We start from the raw sequence: 23,583 nt of genomic DNA, 5'->3' as shown, positions 1-23,583 counted from the left end.
AACATAGGAAATGGGAGCATGAGTCAGCCCCCTCCAGTCTGCTCCACCATTCAATCCAATCACAACTGAGCTTTAACATCAACTCCATTTACCCCTCCCCACTCCACAAACTGCAACTGCCTTAGTGTCCAGAAGCTATTGATCTCGGTCTCGAACATTCTCAATCACTGAGCCTCCATGCGATTGTTTGTACTAGGCTAACCCAGAGATCATTACCTGTGAGGTTCTGCTTTCTCTCTCCTCCCTAGATCCTGAAACTCTGGCTGCAGGAACTCAATCCTTTTCCTTCCTATCACTGCTTCCCATGTGGACCCTCCCTTCTGGCTGCCCACTGTCCACATTCCCAGGTCTGTCCCTCGCAGACTCATTGTCCATTCACAGGTGTGGTGGAATGGATGTCCTTATAAATTCATACCCAAATTATTCCACAAGGTAATAATAATTATAAAGGCATTTATTGGCTGTTGTAAGAGAAGCATACAATATTAACCATTAATACTAATGACATAACAGTGCCAACCACTATTCCCAATGCTACCTACATCTGAGACATCAATGGTACAAGAAATGGGAGGGTTCATAGGACTGTGGTCCAGGGGGTTCAGCTGGGGTTAAACCTTGTCTGATTCTGAGACATCAATTCTAAAACCCCTCATTTTCATAAGGAAGCAAAATACTGCAGATGCTGGAAATCTGAAATAAAAACAAAGTGTTGGAACTACTCAGCAGGTTTGTCATCTAAAGAGAGACATGTGAATGTATCAGGTCAATAACCTGTCATCAGAACTAGAAAAAGTTAAGGTTACACAGGTTTTAAGCAAGTGGAGGTATAGAGAGGGGATGGGGGAGAAGATTGATTGGCAAAAGGGGTGATGGTGAAAGGTGAACACCATAGGTAATGGGACAGGTTAGACAATCACAGATGGGTCAAAAAATATTTGATATATCTTTTTATATTAGCTGCCTGAAAATATGCATGTTACAAAGTCTTACCTCATCTTATTTTAGTTTAGTTTAGGACTTTAGATTTAACAAGAATAACTCTCCAAATTTTGAATCAGACTCTCCTAAGCTGAAACACAGTTTTTGGTCTTTGTGAGTTCACTGACCAGAATTCTTTTCACCAACTGAACATTGTGAACATAAACTCACTTAAAAACTGGTGTTAATATAAAGAAGTTAAAATCTTTAACAATCTGGTCTCATTCTTGATAAATGTCTCTCTTCAATTTCTCTTTCCCTGATTTCTGAGTTTTCATCACTGGCTGGATAAAAAGCATTGATCCACTCAAACACGGAGCTGTCATGTGTTGGTGGGAGTAACTGATCCAAACTCAGTGTGCCTGGACACCCTGGGCGAGTCCCTGCCTCTCACTATGTTGTGTTGTGTAGTGTGGCTCTGACTGGGGCTGCTCACAGGCTGTGTAAAGCCAACCTGCAATCAATGCCCCAGATGGTCTGCACCTTCCCATTGCCGAGTGTCGGTCTGCCGATGGTTGTCAGTGGAAGTGTGTTGACTTTAATCTGAGCAATCAGTTCCTTCACATTCACTGCGGAGTCTCGCACTAATCCATAAACGTTCAGAGTTTTCAGGGTCGCAATCTCCCCCAGGTTCCTGGGTACAGATCAGCAGATGCCATTAAATAACTGACAAATAGGCACAGAACTGAGAAAAAAGCACAGGTGAAGCAAATTCACCCAGGAGATTCATACAGTGAAACCTTATCCAGGCCACAGCAATAGACACACAATCAACATTGATCAGGATTTCCTCTCTCTCTAACCCAGGGATCACTGGACAGTGATCAGGAGCAGGAACCCTGGCTGATTCCCACCTATCTCTAACCAAGGCTTCATTGGACAGTGATCAGGAGCATGAATATTGGCTGAATTCCCCTCTCTCTACAACCCAGGGATCACTGGACAGTGATCAGGAGCAGGAAATCCAGCTGATTTTCCCTCTCTCTCTGCAATCCAGGGATCAGTGGACAGTTTTTCTTTATTCATTCATGTGATGTGAGCTTCGCTGGCTGGGCCAGCATTTATTGCCCATCCCTTGTTGTCCTTGAGAAGGTGGTGGTGAGCTGCCTTCTTGAACCGCTGCAGTCCATGTGGTGTAGGTACACCCACAGTGCTGTTAGGGAGGGAGTTCCAGGATTTTGACCCAGCGACAGTGAAGGAATGGTGATATATTTCCAAGTCAGGATGGTGAGTGACTTGGAGGGGAACATCCAGGTGGTGGTGTTCCCATCTATCTGCTGCCCTTGTCCTTCTAGATGGTAGTGGTCGTGGGTTTGGAAGGTGATCAGGAGCAGGAACCCTGGCTGATTTCCCCTCTCTCTCCCTCTCTAACACAGGGGTTTTTGTATAGGCTGAGCAGAGTCCTGGGCCTTCCCTGATCCTTGTGGCTCAGCCTCAGCCTGATACTGCGTGGGGACAGCAGGAGCCCAGATCCCTCTATACTTACTCAAGACTTGTTGGTGGGATCTCATGGCACCTGCTCAGGCCTAGATGCTGGAGGTGAGAGAGGGTCTGGAGAGCAGAGAAGCAGCTGGGAGTGAGCATCGTATTGTCACTTCAGGAAAGAAAGAGAGAGAGCGTTAGAGGAGCTGGGGGAGAGGGGGGAGGGAGGAGAGGGAGACAAAGTTGAGGGGGTGGAGGCTGCAGGGGAGGGAGTGGGAGGGTGAGCGAGTGTTGTGGGAGTGAGTGTGGGAGGGTGGGTGAGTGTTGTGGGGGTGAGTGTGGGAGGGTGAGCGAGTGTTGTGGGGGTGAGTGTGGGAGGGTGGGTGAGTGTTGTGGGTGTGAGTGTGGGAGGGTGAGTGTGGGAGGGTGGGTGAGTGTTGTGGGGGAGTGTGAGGGTGGGGAGGTGTGGGAGTGAGTGTGGGAGGGTGGGCGAGTGTGGGAGGGTGAGCGAGTGTTGTGGGGGTGAGTGTGGGAGGGTGGGTGAGTGTTGTGGGAGTGAGTGTGGGAGGGTGGGTGAGTGTTGTGGGGGTGAGTGTGGGAGGGTGGGTGAGTGTTGTGGGAGTGAGTGTGGGAGGGTGGGCGAATGCTGTGGGGGTGAGTGTAGGAGGGTGGGTGAGTGTTGTGGGAGTGAGTGTGGGAGGGTGAGCGAGTGTTGTGGGAGTGAGTGTGGGAGGGTGGGCGAGTGTTGTGGGAGTGAGTGCGGGAGGGTGGGCGAGTGTTGTGGGAGTGAGTGTAGGAGGGTGGGCGAGTGTTGTGGGAGTGAGTGCGGGAGGGTGGGCGAGTGTTGTGGGAGTGAGTGTGGGAGGGTGGGTGAGTGTTGTGGGAGTGAGTGTGGGAGGGTGAGCGAGTGTTGTGGGAGTGAGTGTGGGAGGGTGGGCGAGTGTTGTGGGAGTGAGTGTGGGAGGGTGGGTGAGTGTTGTGGGGGTGAGTGTGGGAGGGTGAGCGAGTGTTGTGGGAGTGAGTGTGGGAGGGTGGGCAAGTGTTGTGGGGGTGAGTGTGGGAGGGTGGGTGAGTGTTGTGGGGGTGAGTGTGGGAGGGTGGGTGAGTGTTGTGGGTGTGAGTGTGGGAGGGTGAGTGTGGGAGGGTGGGTGAGTGTTGTGGGAGTGAGTGTAGGAGGGTGGGCGAGTGTTGTGGGGGTGAGTGTAGGAGGGTGGGTGAGTGTTGTGGGAGTGAGTGTAGGAGGGTGGGCGAGTGTTGTGGGGGTGAGTGTGGGAGGGTGGGTGAGTGTTGTGGGGGTGAGTGTGGGAGGGTGGGTGAGTGTTGTGGGGGTGAGTGTGGGAGGGTGTTGTGAGGGTGAGTGAGTGTTGTGGGGGTGAGTGTGGGAGGGTGTTGTGAGGGTGAGTGAGTGTTGTGGGGGTGAGTGTGGGAGGGTGAGTGTGGGAGGGTGGGTGAGTGTTGTGGGGGTGAGTGTGGGAGGGTGGGTGAGTGTTGTGGGGGTGAGTGTGGGAGGGTGAGTGTGGGAGGGTGGGTGAGTGTTGTGGGGGTGAGTGCGGGAGGGTGGGTGAGTGTTGTGGGAGTGAGTGTGGGAGTGAGTGTGGGAGGGTGGGCGAGTGTTGTGGGGGTGAGTGTGGGTGAGTGTTGGGGGGGTGAGTGTGGGAGGGTGAGTGAGTGTTGTGGGGGTGAGTGTGGGAGGGTGGGCGAGTGTTGTGGGGGTGAGTGTGGGCGAGTGTTGTGGGGTGAGTGTGGGCGAGTGTTGTGGGAGTGAGTGTGGGAGGATGAGCGAGTGTTGTGGGGGTGAGTGTGGGAGGGTGATCGAGTGTTGTGGGAGTGAGTGTGGGAGGGTGGGAGAGTGTTGTGGGGGTGAGTGTGAGCGAGTGTTGTGGGAGTGAGTGTGGGAGGATGGGCGAGTGTTGTGGGGGTGAGTGTGAGCGAGTGTTGTGGGAGTGAGTGTGGGAGGATGTGCGAGTGTTGTGGGGGTGAGTGTGGGAGGGTGAGCGAGTGTTGTGGGAGTGAGTGTGGGAGGGTGGGCGAGTGTTGTGGGGGTGAGTGTAGGAGGGTGGGTGAGTGCTGTGGGAGAGAGTGCGGGAGGGTGGGTGAGTGTTGTGGGGGTGAGTGTGGGAGGGTGAGCGAGTGTTGTGGGAGTGAGTGTGGGAGGGTGGGCGAGGGTTGTGGGGGTGAGTGTGGGAGGGTGGGCGAGTGTTGTGGGGGTGAGTGTGGGCGAGTGTTGTGGGGTGAGTGTGGGCGAGTGTTGTGGGAGTGAGTGTGGGAGGATGAGCGAGTGTTGTGGGGGTGAGTGTGGGAGGGTGAGCGAGTGTTGTGGGAGTGAGTGTGGGAGGGTGGGCGAGTGTTGTGGGGGTGAGTGTGAGCGAGTGTTGTGGGAGTGAGTGTGGGAGGATGGGCGAGTGTTGTGGGGGTGAGTGTGAGCGAGTGTTGTGGGAGTGAGTGTGGGAGGATGGGCGAGTGTTGTGGGGGTGAGTGTGGGAGGGTGAGCGAGTGTTGTGGGAGTGAGTGTGGGAGGGTGGGCGAGTGTTGTGGGGGTGAGTGTAGGAGGGTGGGTGAGTGCTGTGGGAGTGAGTGCGGGAGGGTGGGTGAGTGTTGTGGGGGTGAGTGTGGGAGTGTGGGTGAGTGTTGTGGGAGTGAGTGTGGGAGGGTGGGCGAGTGTTGTGGGGGTGAGTGTAGGAGGGTGGGTGAGTGTTGTGGGGGCGAGCGTGGGAGGATGGGTGAGTGTTGTGGGGGTGAGTGTGGGAGGGTGGGCGAGTGTTGTGGGGGTGAGTGTGGGAGGGTGAGTGAGTGTGGGAGGGTGAGCGAGTGTTGTGGGAGTGAGTGTGGGAGGGTGGGCGAGTGTTGTGGGGATGAGTGTGTGAGGGTGGGCGAGTGTTGTGGGGGTGAGTGTGGGCGAGTGTTGTGGGGTGAGTGTGGGCGAGTGTTGTGGGGTGAATGTGAGCGAGTGTTGTGGGAGTGAGTGTGGGAGGGTGGGCGAGTGTTGTGGGGGTGAGTGTGGGAGGGTGGGCGAGTGTTGTGGGGGTGAGTGTGGGAGGGTGGGCGAGTGTTGTGGGGGTGAGTGTGGGCGAGTGTTGTGGGGTGAGGGTGGGCGAGTGTTGTGGGGTGAGTGTGAGCGAGTGTTGTGGGGGTGAGTGCGGGAGGGTGGGCGAGTGTTGTGGGGGTGAGTGTGGGAGGGTGAGCGAGTGTTGTGGGAGTGAGTGTGGGAGGGTGGGCGAGTGTTGTGGGGGTGAGTGTGGGAGGGTGAGCGAGTGTTGTGGGAGTGAGTGTGGGAGGGTGGGTGAGTGTTGTGGGGGTGAGTGTAGGAGGGTGTGTGAGTGTTGTGGGTGTGAGTGTGGGAGGGTGGGCGAGTGTTGTGGGAGTGAGTGTGGGAGGGTGAGTGAGTGTTGGGGTGAGTGTGGGAGGGTGGGCAAGTGCTGTGGGGGTGAGTGTTGGAGGGTGAGTGAGTGTTGTGGGAGTGAGTGTGGGAGGGTGGGCGAGTGTTGTGGGAGTGAGTGTGGGAGGGTGGGTGAGTGTTGTGGGTGTGAGTGTGGGAGGGTGGGCGAGTGTTGTGGGGGCGAGTGTGGGAGGGTGGGTGAGTGTTGTGGGGGTGAGTGTGGGAGGGTGGGTGAGTGTTGCGGGGGTGAGTGTGGGAGTGTGGGCGAGTGTTGTGGGGTGAGTGTGGGCGAGTGTTGTGGGAGTGAGTGTGGGAGGATGAGCGAGTGTTGTGGGAGTGAGTGTGGGAGGGTGAGCGAGTGTTGTGGGAGTGAGTGTGGGAGGGTGGGCGAGTGTTGTGGGGGTGAGTGTAGGAGGGTGGGTGAGTGCTGTGGGAGTGAGTGCGGGAGGGTGGGTGAGTGTTGTGGGGGTGAGTGTGGGAGGGTGAGCGAGTGTTGTGGGAGTGAGTGTGGGAGGGTGGGCGAGTGTTGTGGGGGTGAGTGTAGGAGGGTGGGTGAGTGTTGTGGGGGCGAGTGTGGGAGGATGGGTGAGTGTTGTGGGGGTGAGTGTGGGAGTGTGGGCGAGTGTTGTGGGGGTGAGTGTGGGAGGGTGAGTGAGTGTGGGAGGGTGAGCGAGTGTTGTGGGAGTGAGTGTGGGAGGGTGGGCGAGTGTTGTGGGGGTGAGTGTGGGAGGGTGGGCGAGTGTTGTGGGGGTGAGTGTGGGAGGGTGGGCGGAGTTGTGGGGGTGAGTGTGGGAGGGTGGGCGAGTGTTGTGGGGGTGAGTGTGGGAGGGTGGGTGAGTGTTGGGGTGAGTGTGGGAGGGTGTTGTGAGGGTGAGTGAGTGTTGTGGGGGTGAGTGTGGGAGGGTGAGTGTGGGAGGGTGGGTGAGTGTTGTGGGGGTGAGTGTGGGAGGGTGGGTGAGTGTTGTGGGAGTGAGTGTGGGAGGGTGGGCGAGTGTTGTGGGGGTGAGTGCGGGAGGGTGGGTGAGTGTTGTGGGAGTGAGTGTGGGAGGGTGGGCGAGTGTTGTGGGGGTGAGTGTGGGTGAGTGTTGTGGGGGTGAGTGTGGGAGGGTGAGTGAGTGTTGTGGGGGTGAGTGTGGGAGGGTGGGCGAGTGTTGTGGGGGTGAGTGTGGGCGAGTGTTGTGGGGTGAGTGTGGGCGAGTGTTGTGGGAGTGAGTGTGGGAGGATGAGCGAGTGTTGTGGGAGTGAGTGTGGGAGTGTGGGCGAGTGTTGTGGGAGTGAGTGTGGGAGGATGAGCGAGTGTTGTGGGAGTGAGTGTGGGAGGGTGGGCGAGTGTTGTGGGGTGAGTGTGGGAGGGTGAGCGAGTGTGGGAGGGTGGGCGAGTGTTGTGGGTGTGAGTGTGGGAGGGTGGGCGAGTGTTGTGGGGATGAGTGTGAGCGAGTGTTGTGGGAGTGAGTGTGGGAGGATGGGCGAGTGTTGTGGGGGTGAGTGTGGGAGGGTGAGCGAGTGTTGTGGGAGTGAGTGTGGGAGGGTGGGCGAGTGTTGTGGGGGTGAGTGTAGGAGGGTGGGTGAGTGCTGTGGGAGTGAGTGCGGGAGGGTGGGTGAGTGTTGTGGGGGTGAGTGTGGGAGGGTGAGCGAGTGTTGTGGGAGTGAGTGTGGGAGGGTGGGCGAGTGTTGTGGGGGTGAGTGTAGGAGGGTGGGTGAGTGTTGTGGGGGCGAGTGTGGGAGGATGGGTGAGTGTTGTGGGGGTGAGTGTGGGAGTGTGGGCGAGTGTTGTGGGGGTGAGTGTGGGAGGGTGAGTGAGTGTGGGAGGGTGAGCGAGTGTTGTGGGAGTGAGTGTGGGAGGGTGGGCGAGTGTTGTGGGGGTGAGTGTGGGAGGGTGGGCGAGTGTTGTGGGGGTGAGTGTGGGCGAGTGTTGTGGGGTGAGTGTGGGAGGGTGGGCGAGTGTTGTGGGGGTGAGTGTGGGAGGGTGGGCGAGTGTTGTGGGGGTGAGTGTGGGCGAGTGTTGTGGGGTGAGTGTGGGCGAGTGTTGTGGGGTGAATGTGAGCGAGTGTTGTGGGAGTGAGTGTGGGACGGTGAGCGAGTGTTGTGGGGGTGAGTGTGGGAGGGTGGGCGGAGTTGTGGGGGTGAGTGTGGGAGGGTGGGCGAGTGTTGTGGGGGTGAGTGTGGGAGGGTGGGTGAGTGTTGGGGTGAGTGTGGGAGGGTCGTTGAGTGTTGTGGGGTGAGTGTGGGAGGGTGTTGTGAGGGTGAGTGAGTGTTGTGGGGGTGAGTGTGGGAGGGTGAGTGTGGGAGGGTGGGTGAGTGTTGTGGGGGTGAGTGTGGGAGGGTGGGTGAGTGTTGTGGGAGTGAGTGTGGGAGGGTGGGCGAGTGTTGTGGGGGTGAGTGCGGGAGGGTGGGTGAGTGTTGTGGGAGTGAGTGTGGGAGGGTGGGCGAGTGTTGTGGGGGTGAGTGTGGGTGAGTGTTGTGGGGGTGTGTGTGGGAGGGTGAGTGAGTGTTGTGGGGGTGAGTGTGGGAGGGTGGGCGAGTGTTGTGGGGGTGAGTGTGGGCGAGTGTTGTGGGGTGAGTGTGGGCGAGTGTTGTGGGAGTGAGTGTGGGAGGATGAGCGAGTGTTGTGGGAGTGAGTGTGGGAGTGTGGGCGAGTGTTGTGGGAGTGAGTGTGGGAGGATGAGCGAGTGTTGTGGGAGTGAGTGTGGGAGGGTGGGCGAGTGTTGTGGGGTGAGTGTGGGAGGGTGAGCAAGTGTGGGAGGGTGGGCGAGTGTTGTGGGTGTGAGTGTGGGAGGGTGGGCGAGTGTTGTGGGGATGAGTGTGAGCGAGTGTTGTGGGAGTGAGTGTGGGAGGATGGGCGAGTGTTGTGGGGGTGAGTGTGGGAGGGTGAGCGAGTGTTGTGGGAGTGAGTGTGGGAGGGTGGGCGAGTGTTGTGGGGGTGAGTGTAGGAGGGTGGGTGAGTGCTGTGGGGGTGAGTGTAGGAGGGTGTGTGAGTGTTGTGGGTGTGAGTGTGGGAGGGTGGGCGAGTGTTGTGGGAGTGAGTGTGGGAGGGTGAGTGAGTGTTGGGGTGAGTGTGGGAGGGTGGGCAAGTGCTGTGGGGGTGAGTGTTGGAGGGTGAGTGAGTGTTGTGGGAGTGAGTGTGGGAGGGTGGGCGAGTGTTGTGGGAGTGAGTGTGGGAGGGTGGGTGAGTGTTGTGGGTGTGAGTGTGGGAGGGTGGGCGAGTGTTGTGGGGGCGAGTGTGGGAGGGTGGGTGAGTGTTGTGGGGGTGAGTGTGGGAGGGTGGGTGAGTGTTGCGGGGGTGAGTGTGGGAGTGTGGGCGAGTGTTGTGGGGTGAGTGTGGGCGAGTGTTGTGGGAGTGAGTGTGGGAGGATGAGCGAGTGTTGTGGGAGTGAGTGTGGGAGTGTGGGCGAGTGTTGTGGGAGTGAGTGTGGGAGGATGAGCGAGTGTTGTGGGAGTGAGTGTGGGAGGGTGGGCGAGTGTTGTGGGGTGAGTGTGGGAGGGTGAGCGAGTGTGGGAGGGTGGGCGAGTGTTGTGGGTGTGAGTGTGGGAGGGTGGGCGAGTGTTGTGGGGATGAGTGTGAGCGAGTGTTGTGGGAGTGAGTGTGGGAGGATGGGCGAGTGTTGTGGGGGTGAGTGTGGGAGGGTGAGCGAGTGTTGTGGGAGTGAGTGTGGGAGGGTGGGCGAGTGTTGTGGGGGTGAGTGTAGGAGGGTGGGTGAGTGCTGTGGGAGTGAGTGCGGGAGGGTGGGTGAGTGTTGTGGGGGTGAGTGTGGGAGGGTGAGCGAGTGTTGTGGGAGTGAGTGTGGGAGGGTGGGCGAGTGTTGTGGGGGTGAGTGTAGGAGGGTGGGTGAGTGTTGTGGGGGCGAGTGTGGGAGGATGGGTGAGTGTTGTGGGGGTGAGTGTGGGAGTGTGGGCGAGTGTTGTGGGGGTGAGTGTGGGAGGGTGAGTGAGTGTGGGAGGGTGAGCGAGTGTTCTGGGAGTGAGTGTGGGAGGGTGGGCGAGTGTTGTGGGGGTGAGTGTGGGAGGGTGGGCGAGTGTTGTGGGGGTGAGTGTGGGAGGGTGGGCGGAGTTGTGGGGGTGAGTGTGGGAGGGTGGGCGAGTGTTGTGGGGGTGAGTGTGGGAGGGTGGGTGAGTGTTGGGGTGAGTGTGGGAGGGTCGTTGAGTGTTGTGGGGTGAGTGAGGTGTTGTGAGGGGAGTGAGTGTGGGAGGGTGAGTGTGGGAGGGTGGGTGAGTGTTGTGGGGGTGAGTGTGGGAGGGTGGGTGAGTGTTGTGGGAGTGAGTGTGGGAGGGTGGGCGAGTGTTGTGGGGGTGAGTGCGGGAGGGTGGGTGAGTGTTGTGGGAGTGAGTGTGGGAGGGTGGGCGAGTGTTGTGGGGGTGAGTGTGGGTGAGTGTTGTGGGGGTGAGTGTGGGAGGGTGAGTGAGTGTTGTGGGGGTGAGTGTGGGAGGGTGGGCGAGTGTTGTGGGGGTGAGTGTGGGCGAGTGTTGTGGGGTGAGTGTGGGCGAGTGTTGTGGGAGTGAGTGTGGGAGGATGAGCGAGTGTTGTGGGAGTGAGTGTGGGAGTGTGGGCGAGTGTTGTGGGAGTGAGTGTGGGAGGATGAGCGAGTGTTGTGGGAGTGAGTGTGGGAGGGTGGGCGAGTGTTGTGGGGTGAGTGTGGGAGGGTGAGCAAGTGTGGGAGGGTGGGCGAGTGTTGTGGGTGTGAGTGTGGGAGGGTGGGCGAGTGTTGTGGGGATGAGTGTGAGCGAGTGTTGTGGGAGTGAGTGTGGGAGGATGGGCGAGTGTTGTGGGGGTGAGTGTGGGAGGGTGAGCGAGTGTTGTGGGAGTGAGTGTGGGAGGGTGGGCGAGTGTTGTGGGGGTGAGTGTAGGAGGGTGGGTGAGTGCTGTGGGAGTGAGTGCGGGAGGGTGGGTGAGTGTTGTGGGGGTGAGTGTGGGAGGGTGAGCGAGTGTTGTGCGAGTGAGTGTGGGAGGGTGGGCGAGTGTTGTGGGGGTGAGTGTAGGAGGGTGGGTGAGTGTTGTGGGGGCGAGTGTGGGAGGATGGGTGAGTGTTGTGGGGGTGAGTGTGGGAGTGTGGGCGAGTGTTGTGGGGGTGAGTGTGGGAGGGTGAGTGAGTGTGGGAGGGTGAGCGAGTGTTGTGGGAGTGAGTGTGGGAGGGTGGGCGAGTGTTGTGGGGGTGAGTGTGGGAGGGTGGGCGAGTGTTGTGGGGGTGAGTGTGGGCGAGTGTTGTGGGGTGAGTGTGGGAGGGTGGGCGAGTGTTGTGGGGGTGAGTGTGGGAGGGTGGGCGAGTGTTGTGGGGGTGAGTGTGGGCGAGTGTTGTGGGGTGAGTGTGGGCGAGTGTTGTGGGGTGAATGTGAGCGAGTGTTGTGGGAGTGAGTGTGGGACGGTGAGCGAGTGTTGTGGGGGTGAGTGTGGGAGGGTGGGCGGAGTTGTGGGGGTGAGTGTGGGAGGGTGGGCGAGTGTTGTGGGGGTGAGTGTGGGAGGGTGGGTGAGTGTTGGGGTGAGTGTGGGAGGGTCGTTGAGTGTTGTGGGGTGAGTGTGGGAGGGTGTTGTGAGGGTGAGTGAGTGTTGTGGGGGTGAGTGTGGGAGGGTGAGTGTGGGAGGGTGGGTGAGTGTTGTGGGGGTGAGTGTGGGAGGGTGGGTGAGTGTTGTGGGAGTGAGTGTGGGAGGGTGGGCGAGTGTTGTGGGGGTGAGTGCGGGAGGGTGGGTGAGTGTTGTGGGAGTGAGTGTGGGAGGGTGGGCGAGTGTTGTGGGGGTGAGTGTGGGTGAGTGTTGTGGGGGTGAGTGTGGGAGGGTGAGTGAGTGCTGTGGGGGTGAGTGTGGGAGGGTGGGCGAGTGTTGTGGGGGTGAGTGTGGGCGAGTGTTGTGGGGTGAGTGTGGGCGAGTGTTGTGGGAGTGAGTGTGGGAGGATGAGCGAGTGTTGTGGGAGTGAGTGTGGGAGTGTGGGCGAGTGTTGTGGGAGTGAGTGTGGGAGGATGAGCGAGTGTTGTGGGAGTGAGTGTGGGAGGGTGGGCGAGTGTTGTGGGGTGAGTGTGGGAGGGTGAGCAAGTGTGGGAGGGTGGGCGAGTGTTGTGGGTGTGAGTGTGGGAGGGTGGGCGAGTGTTGTGGGGATGAGTGTGAGCGAGTGTTGTGGGAGTGAGTGTGGGAGGATGGGCGAGTGTTGTGGGGGTGAGTGTGGGAGGGTGAGCGAGTGTTGTGGGAGTGAGTGTGGGAGGGTGGGCGAGTGTTGTGGGGGTGAGTGTAGGAGGGTGGGTGAGTGCTGTGGGAGTGAGTGCGGGAGGGTGGGTGAGTGTTGTGGGGGTGAGTGTGGGAGGGTGAGCGAGTGTTGTGGGAGTGAGTGTGGGAGGGTGGGCGAGTGTTGTGGGGGTGAGTGTAGGAGGGTGGGTGAGTGTTGTGGGGGCGAGTGTGGGAGGATGGGTGAGTGTTGTGGGGGTGAGTGTGGGAGTGTGGGCGAGTGTTGTGGGGGTGAGTGTGGGAGGGTGAGTGAGTGTGGGAGGGTGAGCGAGTGTTGTGGGAGTGAGTGTGGGAGGGTGGGCGAGTGTTGTGGGGGTGAGTGTGGGAGGGTGGGCGAGTGTTGTGGGGGTGAGTGTGGGCGAGTGTTGTGGGGTGAGTGTGGGAGGGTGGGCGAGTGTTGTGGGGGTGAGTGTGGGAGGGTGGGCGAGTGTTGTGGGAGTGAGTGTGGGAGGGTGAGTGAGTGTTGGGGTGAGTGTGGGAGGGTGGGCAAGTGCTGTGGGGGTGAGTGTTGGAGGGTGAGTGAGTGTTGTGGGAGTGAGTGTGGGAGGGTGGGCGAGTGTTGTGGGAGTGAGTGTGGGAGGGTGGGTGAGTGTTGTGGGTGTGAGTGTGGGAGGGTGGGCGAGTGTTGTGGGGGCGAGTGTGGGAGGGTGGGTGAGTGTTGTGGGGGTGAGTGTGGGAGGGTGGGTGAGTGTTGCGGGGGTGAGTGTGGGAGTGTGGGCGAGTGTTGTGGGGTGAGTGTGGGCGAGTGTTGTGGGAGTGAGTGTGGGAGGATGAGCGAGTGTTGTGGGAGTGAGTGTGGGAGTGTGGGCGAGTGTTGTGGGAGTGAGTGTGGGAGGATGAGCGAGTGTTGTGGGAGTGAGTGTGGGAGGGTGGGCGAGTGTTGTGGGGTGAGTGTGGGAGGGTGAGCGAGTGTGGGAGGGTGGGCGAGTGTTGTGGGTGTGAGTGTGGGAGGGTGGGCGAGTGTTGTGGGGATGAGTGTGAGCGAGTGTTGTGGGAGTGAGTGTGGGAGGATGGGCGAGTGTTGTGGGGGTGAGTGTGGGAGGGTGAGCGAGTGTTGTGGGAGTGAGTGTGGGAGGGTGGGCGAGTGTTGTGGGGGTGAGTGTAGGAGGGTGGGTGAGTGCTGTGGGAGTGAGTGCGGGAGGGTGGGTGAGTGTTGTGGGGGTGAGTGTGGGAGGGTGAGCGAGTGTTGTGGGAGTGAGTGTGGGAGGGTGAGCGAGTGTTGTGGGAGTGAGTGTGGGAGGGTGGGCGAGTGTTGTGGGGGTGAGTGTAGGAGGGTGGGTGAGTGTTGTGGGGGCGAGTGTGGGAGGATGGGTGAGTGTTGTGGGGGTGAGTGTGGGAGTGTGGGCGAGTGTTGTGGGGGTGAGTGTGGGAGGGTGAGTGAGTGTGGGAGGGTGAGCGAGTGTTGTGGGAGTGAGTGTGGGAGGGTGGGCGAGTGTTGTGGGGGTGAGTGTGGGAGGGTGGGCGAGTGTTGTGGGGGTGAGTGTGGGCGAGTGTTGTGGGGTGAGTGTGGGAGGGTGGGCGAGTGTTGTGGGGGTGAGTGTGGGAGGGTGGGCGAGTGTTGTGGGAGTGAGTGTGGGAGGGTGAGTGAGTGTTGGGGTGAGTGTGGGAGGGTGGGCAAGTGCTGTGGGGGTGAGTGTTGGAGGGTGAGTGAGTGTTGTGGGAGTGAGTGTGGGAGGGTGGGCGAGTGTTGTGGGAGTGAGTGTGGGAGGGTGGGTGAGTGTTGTGGGTGTGAGTGTGGGAGGGTGGGCGAGTGTTGTGGGGGCGAGTGTGGGAGGGTGGGTGAGTGTTGTGGGGGTGAGTGTGGGAGGGTGGGTGAGTGTTGCGGGGGTGAGTGTGGGAGTGTGGGCGAGTGTTGTGGGGTGAGTGTGGGCGAGTGTTGTGGGAGTGAGTGTGGGAGGATGAGCGAGTGTTGTGGGAGTGAGTGTGGGAGTGTGGGCGAGTGTTGTGGGAGTGAGTGTGGGAGGATGAGCGAGTGTTGTGGGAGTGAGTGTGGGAGGGTGGGCGAGTGTTGTGGGGTGAGTGTGGGAGGGTGAGCGAGTGTGGGAGGGTGGGCGAGTGTTGTGGGTGTGAGTGTGGGAGGGTGGGCGAGTGTTGTGGGGATGAGTGTGAGCGAGTGTTGTGGGAGTGAGTGTGGGAGGATGGGCGAGTGTTGTGGGGGTGAGTGTGGGAGGGTGAGCGAGTGTTGTGGGAGTGAGTGTGGGAGGGTGGGCGAGTGTTGTGGGGGTGAGTGTAGGAGGGTGGGTGAGTGCTGTGGGAGTGAGTGCGGGAGGGTGGGTGAGTGTTGTGGGGGTGAGTGTGGGAGGGTGAGCGAGTGTTGTGGGAGTGAGTGTGGGAGGGTGGGCGAGTGTTGTGGGGGTGAGTGTAGGAGGGTGGGTGAGTGTTGTGGGGGCGAGTGTGGGAGGATGGGTGAGTGTTGTGGGGGTGAGTGTGGGAGTGTGGGCGAGTGTTGTGGGGGTGAGTGTGGGAGGGTGAGTGAGTGTGGGAGGGTGAGCGAGTGTTGTGGGAGTGAGTGTGGGAGGGTGGGCGAGTGTTGTGGGGGTGAGTGTGGGAGGGTGGGCGACTGTTGTGGGGGTGAGTGTGGGAGGGTGGGCGGAGTTGTGGGGGTGAGTGTGGGAGGGTGGGCGAGTGTTGTGGGGGTGAGTGTGGGAGGGTGGGTGAGTGTTGGGGTGAGTGTGGGAGGGTCGTTGAGTGTTGTGGGGTGAGTGTGGGAGGGTGTTGTGAGGGTGAGTGAGTGTTGTGGGGGTGAGTGTGGGAGGGTGAGTGTGGGAGGGTGGGTGAGTGTTGTGGGGGTGAGTGTTGTGGGGGTGAGTGTGGGAGGGTGGGTGAGTGTTGTGGGAGTGAGTGTGGGAGGGTGGGCGAGTGTTGTGGGGGTGAGTGCGGGAGGGTGGGTGAGTGTTGTGGGAGTGAGTGTGGGAGGGTGGGCGAGTGTTGTGGGGGTGAGTGTGGGTGAGTGTTGTGGGGGTGAGTGTGGGAGGGTGAGTGAGTGTTGTGGGGGTGAGTGTGGGAGGGTGGGCGAGTGTTGTGGGGGTGAGTGTGGGCGAGTGTTGTGGGGTGAGTGTGGGCGAGTGTTGTGGGAGTGAGTGTGGGAGGATGAGCGAGTGTTGTGGGAGTGAGTGTGGGAGTGTGGGCGAGTGTTGTGGGAGTGAGTGTGGGAGGATGAGCGAGTGTTGTGGGAGTGAGTGTGGGAGGGTGGGCGAGTGTTGTGGGGTGAGTGTGGGAGGGTGAGCAAGTGTGGGAGGGTGGGCGAGTGTTGTGGGTGTGAGTGTGGGAGGGTGGGCGAGTGTTGTGGGGATGAGTGTGAGCGAGTGTTGTGGGAGTGAGTGTGGGAGGATGGGCGAGTGTTGTGGGGGTGAGTGTGGGAGGGTGAGCGAGTGTTGTGGGAGTGAGTGTGGGAGGGTGGGCGAGTGTTGTGGGGGTGAGTGTAGGAGGGTGGGTGAGTGCTGTGGGAGTGAGTGCGGGAGGGTGGGTGAGTGTTGTGGGGGTGAGTGTGGGAGGGTGAGCGAGTGTTGTGCGAGTGAGTGTGGGAGGGTGGGCGAGTGTTGTGGGGGTGAGTGTAGGAGGGTGGGTGAGTGTTGTGGGGGCGAGTGTGGGAGGATGGGTGAGTGTTGTGGGGGTGAGTGTGGGAGTGTGGGCGAGTGTTGTGGGGGTGAGTGTGGGAGGGTGAGTGAGTGTGGGAGGGTGAGCGAGTGTTGTGGGAGTGAGTGTGGGAGGGTGGGCGAGTGTTGTGGGGGTGAGTGTGGGAGGGTGGGCGAGTGTTGTGGGGGTGAGTGTGGGCGAGTGTTGTGGGGTGAGTGTGGGAGGGTGGGCGAGTGTTGTGGGGGTGAGTGTGGGAGGGTGGGCGAGTGTTGTGGGGGTGAGTGTGGGCGAGTGTTGTGGGGTGAGTGTGGGCGAGTGTTGTGGGGTGAATGTGAGCGAGTGTTGTGGGAGTGAGTGTGGGACGGTGAGCGAGTGTTGTGGGGGTGAGTGTGGGAGGGTGGGCGGAGTTGTGGGGGTGAGTGTGGGAGGGTGGGCGAGTGTTGTGGGGGTGAGTGTGGGAGGGTGGGTGAGTGTTGGGGTGAGTGTGGGAGGGTCGTTGAGTGTTGTGGGGTGAGTGTGGGAGGGTGTTGTGAGGGTGAGTGAGTGTTGTGGGGGTGAGTGTGGGAGGGTGAGTGTGGGAGGGTGGGTGAGTGTTGTGGGGGTGAGTGTGGGAGGGTGGGTGAGTGTTGTGGGAGTGAGTGTGGGAGGGTGGGCGAGTGTTGTGGGGGTGAGTGCGGGAGGGTGGGTGAGTGTTGTGGGAGTGAGTGTGGGAGGGTGGGCGAGTGTTGTGGGGGTGAGTGTGGGTGAGTGTTGTGGGGGTGAGTGTGGGAGGGTGAGTGAGTGCTGTGGGGGTGAGTGTGGGAGGGTGGGCGAGTGTTGTGGGGGTGAGTGTGGGCGAGTGTTGGGTGAGTGTGGGCGAGTGTTGTGGGAGTGAGTGTGGGAGGATGAGCGAGTGTTGTGGGAGTGAGTGTGGGAGTGTGGGCGAGTGTTGTGGGAGTGAGTGTGGGAGGATGAGCGAGTGTTGTGGGAGTGAGTGTGGGAGGGTGGGCGAGTGTTGTGGGGTGAGTGTGGGAGGGTGAGCAAGTGTGGGAGGGTGGGCGAGTGTTGTGGGTGTGAGTGTGGGAGGGTGGGCGAGTGTTGTGGGGATGAGTGTGAGCGAGTGTTGTGGGAGTGAGTGTGGGAGGATGGGCGAGTGTTGTGGGGGTGAGTGTGGGAGGGTGAGCGAGTGTTGTGGGAGTGAGTGTGGGAGGGTGGGCGAGTGTTGTGGGGGTGAGTGTAGGAGGGTGGGTGAGTGCTGTGGGAGTGAGTGCGGGAGGGTGGGTGAGTGTTGTGGGGGTGAGTGTGGGAGGGTGAGCGAGTGTTGTGGGAGTGAGTGTGGGAGGGTGGGCGAGTGTTGTGGGGGTGAGTGTAGGAGGGTGGGTGAGTGTTGTGGGGGCGAGTGTGGGAGGATGGGTGAGTGTTGTGGGGGTGAGTGTGGGAGTGTGGGCGAGTGTTGTGGGGGTGAGTGTGGGAGGGTGAGTGAGTGTGGGAGGGTGAGCGAGTGTTGTGGGAGTGAGTGTGGGAGGGTGGGCGAGTGTTGTGGGGGTGAGTGTGGGAGGGTGGGCGAGTGTTGTGGGGGTGAGTGTGGGCGAGTGTTGTGGGGTGAGTGTGGGAGGGTGGGCGAGTGTTGTGGGGGTGAGTGTGGGAGGGTGGGCGAGTGTTGTGGGGGTGAGTGTGGGCGAGTGTTGTGGGGTGAGTGTGGGCGAGTGTTGTGGGGTGAATGTGAGCGAGTGTTGTGGGAGTGAGTGTGGGACGGTGAGCGAGTGTTGTGGGGGTGAGTGCGGGAGGGTGGGCGAGTGTTGTGGGGGTGAGTGTGGGAGGGTGAGCGAGTGTTGTGGGAGTGAGTGTGGGAGGGTGGGCGAGTGTTGTGGGGGTGAGTGTGGGAGGGTGGGCGAGTGTTGTGGGGGCGGGTGTGGGAGGATGGGTGAGTGTTGTGGGGGTGAGTGTGGGAGGGTGGGTGAGTGTTGTGGGGGTGAGTGTGGGCGAGTGTTGTGGGGGCGAGTGTGGGAGGATGGGTGAGTGTTGTGGGGGTGAGTGTTGGAGGGTGAGTGAGTGTTGTGGGATTGAGTGTGGGAGGGTGGGCGAGTGTTGTGGGGGTGAGTGTTGGAGGGTGAGTGAGTGTTGTGGGGGTGAGTGTGGGAGGGTGGGTGAGTGTTGTGGGGGTGAGTGTGGGAGGGTGGGCGAGTGTTGTGGTAGTGAGTGTGGGAGGATGGGTGAGTGTTGTGGGGGTGAGTGTGGGAGGGTGGGTGAGTGTTGTGGGGGTGAGTGTGGGAGGGTGGGCGAGTGTTGTGGGGGTGAGTGTGGGAGCTGAGTGAGTGTTGGGGTGAGTGTGGGAGGGTGGGCAAGTGTTGTGGGGGTGAGTGTTGTGGGGGTGAGTGTGGGCGAGTGTTGTGGGGGTGAGTGTGGGCGAGTGTTGTGGGGGTAAGTGTGGGAGGGTGGGTAAGCGTGGACTGGGGGCAGACATGAGGGGCTGGAGAGTTGGGGATTGTGGCCGAGGAGCTGGTATGGGGCCTTCTGGAGGTCACCCACACTGGCAGCAGCTGCTCACCTCATGTCCAGGTTGGTTATTCGTGGGCAGCGCCTGCACAGAGTCTCCACATCTGGAAATAAAGGAGACATCAATCATTGACATACTTGCCCTCTTCCCCCATCTTTCTCAAGGGCCTCTCTTCAACTGTTCCTCTTACTCTGAGTCTCCTTGACTCCCGAGGGCCTCTCCCCTGTACACCCTACATCAGAGTGGACAGGTTTATTTTCTTTATTCTTTTATGTGTTGAGGGTGTCATCGTTGCCCATCCCTAATTTCCCTTGAACTGAATGTTGTGCTAGGCCTCTCAGAGGGAAGTTAAGAGTCAATCACATTGCTGTGGGTCTGGAGTCTCATGTAGGCCAGACTGGGTAAGGAGGGCAGATTCCCTTCCCTAAAGGGTATTAATGAAGCAGGTGGGTTTTTACAATCGACAATGGTTTCATGGTCACCATGACTGAGACGAGCTTTCAGTTCCAAATCTATGAATTTGAACCCATGCTCCAGAGCATCATCCTGGGCCTGTGGATTCCAGTTTGCACTGACTGCCAGGTACTGTTAGGAGGAGCCATGTCCTACCTGAGTTGTGGAGACAGTGCCTGTAGCCGCTGATGTTGAGCTGGGTTATGCTGGCAGGAATGTGTGAGACCATCGCCTGAATGTGCTGAGAGCTGAATTTACACCATGAAAGATTCAACTCATCCAGTCTGGAGAAGATACAGAGCCAGAGCTGTGAGATGTGCAACGCCCACCAATAATCCCTCCCTCACTGAAACTGCACCAGTCCCGCCAGTAAACCCCCCACCCCGAACCTCCCCCCAGACCCCCACCCTGAGCCTACCCCAAACCCCCACCCCGAACCTCCCCCCAAACCCGAGCCTACCCCTAACCCCCACCCTGAACCTCCCCCCAGACCCCCACCCTGAGCCTACCCCAAACCCCCACCCCGAGCCTACCCCAAACTCCCACCCCGAACCTCCCCCCAAACCCGAGCCTACCCCTAACCCCCACCCCGAACCTCCCCCCAAACCCCCACCCTGAGCCTTCCCCAAACCCCCACCCTGAGCCTTCCCCTAACCCCCACCCCGAGCCTACCCCAAACTCCCACCCCGAACCTCCCCCCAAACCCCCACCCTGAGCCTACCCCAAACTCCCACCCCGAGCCTCCCCCCAAACCCGAGCCTACCCCTAACACCCACCCCGAGCCTACCCCAAACTCCCACCCCGAACCTCCCCCCAAACCCGAGCCTACCCCTAACACCCACCCCGAGCCTACCCCAAACTCCCACCCCGAACCTCCCCCCAAACCCCCACCCTGAGCCTACCCCAAACCCCCACCCTGAGTCTACCCCAAACCCCCACCCTGAGTCTACCCCAAACTCCCACCCCGAACCTCCCCCCAAACCCCCACCCTGAGCCTACCCCAAACCCCCACCCTGAGTCTGCCCCAAACCCCCACCCTGAGCCTACCCCAAACTCCCACCCTGAGTCTACCCCAAACTCCCAACCCGAACCTCCCCCCAAACCCCCACCCCGAACCTCCCCCCAAACCCCCACCCTGAGTCTACCCCAAACTCCCACCCCGAACCTCCCCCCAAACCCCCACCCTGAGCCTACCCCAAACCCCCACCCTGAGTCTACCCCAAACACCCACCCTGAGCCTACCCCTAACCCCCACCCCGAGCCTACCCCAAACTCCCACCCCGAACCTCCCCCCAAACCCCCACCCTGAGCCTACCCCAAACCCCCACCCTGAGTCTACCCCAAACCCCCACCCTGAGTCTACCCCAAACTCCCACCCCGAACCTCCCCCCAAACCCCCACCCCGAACCTCCCCCCAAACCCCCACCCTGAGCCTACCCCAAACCCCCACCGAGTCTACCCCAAACCCCCACCCTGAGTCTACCCCAAACCCCCACCGAGTCTACCCCAAACCCCCACCCTGAGTCTACCCCAAACCCCCACCCTGAGTCTATCCCAAACTCCCACCCCGAACCTCCCCCCAAACCCCCACCCTGAGCCTACCCCAAACCCCCACCCTGAGTCTACCCCAAACTCCCACCCCGAACCTCCCCCCAAACCCCCACCCTGAGTCTACCCTAAACCCCCACCCTGAGTCTACCCCAAACCCCCACCCTGAGCCTACCCCAAACCCCCACCCCGAGCCTACCCCAAACCCCCAGCCCGAACATCCCTCCCCCTGAACCCCGACTTCCCACACCCCCGAACCTCCCCTAAACTCCCACCACAGACACCCTCGGAACCTTCCTCCCCGAGCTCCCACTTGCAACAGCCCAGAACGTCCCCCCAAACTCCCACCACGAACACCCCTCGAAACTCTCTGAACCCCCACCTCAAACACCCCAGAATCTCCCCTGATATTCCCTCCTCCCGAACCCCCACTTTGAACACCTCCCGAACCTACCCCCAAACAGCCCCTCCTGAATCTCCACGAACCTCTCTCCTCCCGAATTTCCCCCAGAACTCTCCTCCTGAACCCCCACTTTGAACAATCCTGAACCTCCTCCCAAACAACCCCCCACCGAATCTTCCTGGACCTCTTTCCTCCTGAACCCCCACCTTGAACCCCCTGAATTTCCCCCAGAATCCCCTCCTCCCGAACCCCCACTTTGAACACCCCTGGACCTCCCACCAAACAGCCACCATGAACACCCCCTGAACCTCTCCCCCGCCAACCCCCACCCTGAATAACCCCAAACCTCCCTTGCCCCGGACCCTCCCCCTGGACAACCCCAAACCTCCCCCTGAACCTGTCTCACCCTGGTCCCCTACCCTGAACCATGGCGGGGACATGGGATTTATCTGGGACTGTGGAGATCGCTTTCCCTCCCCTAGCACAGACTCTGTGCTTGGTAAATGTAATCTCCCCTCCCTTACCCACCTGGAACAGTTACTCAGCATCTGCCTCAGGGAGTCTGGCCCAAACTGGGAGCAGCTGCAGAGATTCAACCTCAGTAAGTTCTCATTCTGTCCAATCGCCCTGTAATCGGAAAGGACAAGAGTTACACGGCGGAGGGGAACCAGAGCCAAGAGGGGAGGACCAAGAATGGGGAAAGGGAGATGCGAGGCCAAGGGGGGAGATGTGGGGCCGGGGTGGGGTGGGGGGGGGAGGAAAGGGAAAATGGTTGTGGTTGTTGGAGGTCAGTCATCTCAATCCAGGGCATCACTGCAGGAGTTCTTCAGGGTAATGTCCTAGGCCCAACCATCTTCAGCTGCTTCATCAATGACCTTCCTTCCATCACAAACATTCCACATCGAGTGCTGCTTTGGGTTACAGTAAAGTGCTTAAATTGGAATTCGGTGACTGAGGGAGTTTGGTGAGGAGGGAACGACCAACTAAATACATACTTTGGTTCTGTCTTCACAAAGGACACTAATAACATACCACAAATGTTGAGGAACACAGGGTTTAGTGAGAGGGAGGAACTGAAAGAAATCAGTATTAGTAGGGAAATGGTGTTGGGGAAATTTATGGGATTGAAGGCTGATAAATCCCCAGGGCCTGATAATCTACATCCCAGAGTACTTAAGGAGGTGGCCCTAGAAATAGTGGATGCATTGGTGGTCATCTTCCGAGATTCTATAGACTCTGGAACAGTTCCTATAGATTGGAGGGTAGCTAATGTAACCCCACTATTTAAAAAGGGAAGTAGAGAGAAAACAGGGAATTATAAACCAGTCAGCCTGACGTGGGTAGTGGGGAAATTTCTAGAGTCCATAATAAAAGATTTAATAGCTGAGCACTTGGAAAACAGTGGCAGAATCGGACAGAGTCAGCATGGATTTATGAAAGGGAAATCATGCTCGAAAAATCTACTGGAATTTTTCGAGGATGTAACTAGTAGAGTTGATGGGGGGAGCCAGTGGATGTGGTTTATTTGGACTTTCAGAAAGCTTTTGACAAATTCCCACATAAGAGATTAGCGTGTAAAATTAAAGCGCTTGGGATTGGGGGTGGTGTATTGAGATGGACAGAAAACTGGTTGGCAGACAGGAAACAAAGAGTAGGAATAAACGGGTCTTTCTCTGAATGGTAGGCAGTGACTAGTGGGGTACCACAGGGATCGGTGCTGGGACCCCAGCTATTCGCAATATATATTAATGATTTAGATGAGGGAACTAAATGTAATATCCCCAAATTTGCAGATGACACAAAGCTGGGTGAAAGGGTAAGCTGTGAGGAGGATGCAGAGATGCTTCAGTGTGATTTGGACAAGCTGAGTGAGTGGGCAAATGCATGGCAGATGTAATATAATGTGGGTAAATATGAGGTTATCCACTTTGGTAGCAAAAACAGGAAGGCAGATTATTATCTGAATGGCAATAAATTGAGAGAGGGGAATGTGCAACGAGACCTGGGTGTCCTCGTACACCAGTTGCTGAAGGTAAGCATGCAGGTGCAGCAGGTGGTAAAGAAGAGAAATGGTATGTTGGCCTTCATAGTCAGAGGATTCGAGTACAGGAACAGGGATGTCTTGCTGCAATTATACAGGGTCTTGGTGAGACCACACCTGGAATATTGTGTGCAGTTTTGGTCTCCTTATCTGAGGAAGGATGTACTTGCTATAGACGGAGTGCAGCAAAGGTTTCCCCGACTGATTCCTGCGATGGCAGGACTGACATATGAGGAGAGATTGAGTTGATTAGGATTATATTCGCTGGAGTTCAGAAGAATGAGGGGGGATCTCATAGAAACCTATAAAATTCTAACAGGACTAGACAGGGTAGATGCAGGAAGGATGTTCCTGATGGTGGGGAAGTCCAGAACCAGGGGTCACAGTCTGAGGATATGGGGTAGACCATTTAGGACTGAGATGAGGAGAAATTTCTTCACCCAGAGAGTGGTGAGCCTGTGGAATTCAGTACCATAGAAAGTAGTTGAGGCCAAATCATTGTATGTTTTCAAGAAGTTAGATATAGCTCTTGGGGTGAAAGGGATCAAAGGATATAGGGAGAAAGCGGGAGCAGGCTATTGATTGGATGATCAGCCACGATCATGATGAATGGCAGAGCAGGATTGAAGGGCCGAATGGCCTACTTGTGTTCCTAGTTTCTATAAGGTCAGAAGTGGGAATGTTCCCTGATGATTAGATCATAAGACATAGGAGCAGAAATTAGGCCAATCGGCCCATCGAGTCTGCTCTGCCATTCAATCATGGCTGATAAGTTTCTCAACCCCATTCTCCCGCCTTCTCCCCGTAACCTTTGATCCCCTTACCAATCAAGAACCTATCTATCTCGGTCTTAAATATACTCAATGACCTGGCCTCCACATCCTTCTGTGGCAATGAATTCCATAGTTTCACCACTCTCTGGCTAAAGACGTTTCTCCTCATCTCTGTTCTAAAAGGTCTTCCCTTTACTCTGAGGCTGTGCCCTCGGGTCCTAGTCTCTCCTACTAATGGAAACACCTTCCCCATGTCTACTCTATCCAGGCCTTTCAGTATTCTGTAGTCAGATCCCCCCTCATCCTTCTAAACTCCATCGAGTATAGAC

The 23,583-nt window shown here is 58.7% G+C and overlaps 1 protein-coding gene across 3 annotated transcripts in view; it reads right to left on the bottom strand.

Annotated features, from left to right (window-relative positions):
- Nucleotides 1-455: 455 nt before the first annotated feature.
- Nucleotides 456-23,583, bottom strand: part of skp2 (S-phase kinase-associated protein 2, E3 ubiquitin protein ligase) — a 63,785-nt gene continuing 40,657 nt past the window's right edge. For 2 of the 3 annotated variants that reach the window (XM_041186421.1, XM_041186420.1), the window contains 5 exons: nt 20,969-21,067; nt 18,646-18,773; nt 18,088-18,139; nt 2,468-2,575; nt 456-1,615 (listed from right to left, as the gene is read on the bottom strand). In XM_041186421.1, coding sequence (XP_041042355.1) covers nt 1,414-1,615; nt 2,468-2,575; nt 18,088-18,139; nt 18,646-18,773; nt 20,969-21,067 — 589 coding nt within the window. In that variant the 3' untranslated portion in view covers nt 456-1,413. Of the gene's footprint in view, nt 1,667-2,467; nt 2,576-18,087; nt 18,140-18,645; nt 18,774-20,968; nt 21,068-23,583 lie in introns of all 3 variants that reach the window. The other variant, XM_041186422.1, reaches the window with a different exon arrangement.

Source organism: Carcharodon carcharias, chromosome 4, assembly GCF_017639515.1.
Source record: "Carcharodon carcharias isolate sCarCar2 chromosome 4, sCarCar2.pri, whole genome shotgun sequence".
Taxonomy (NCBI): Eukaryota; Metazoa; Chordata; class Chondrichthyes; order Lamniformes; family Lamnidae; genus Carcharodon; species Carcharodon carcharias.
The sequence above is the reverse complement of the archived record's forward strand: the minus strand, read 5'-3'. Positions and strand labels throughout refer to the sequence as shown.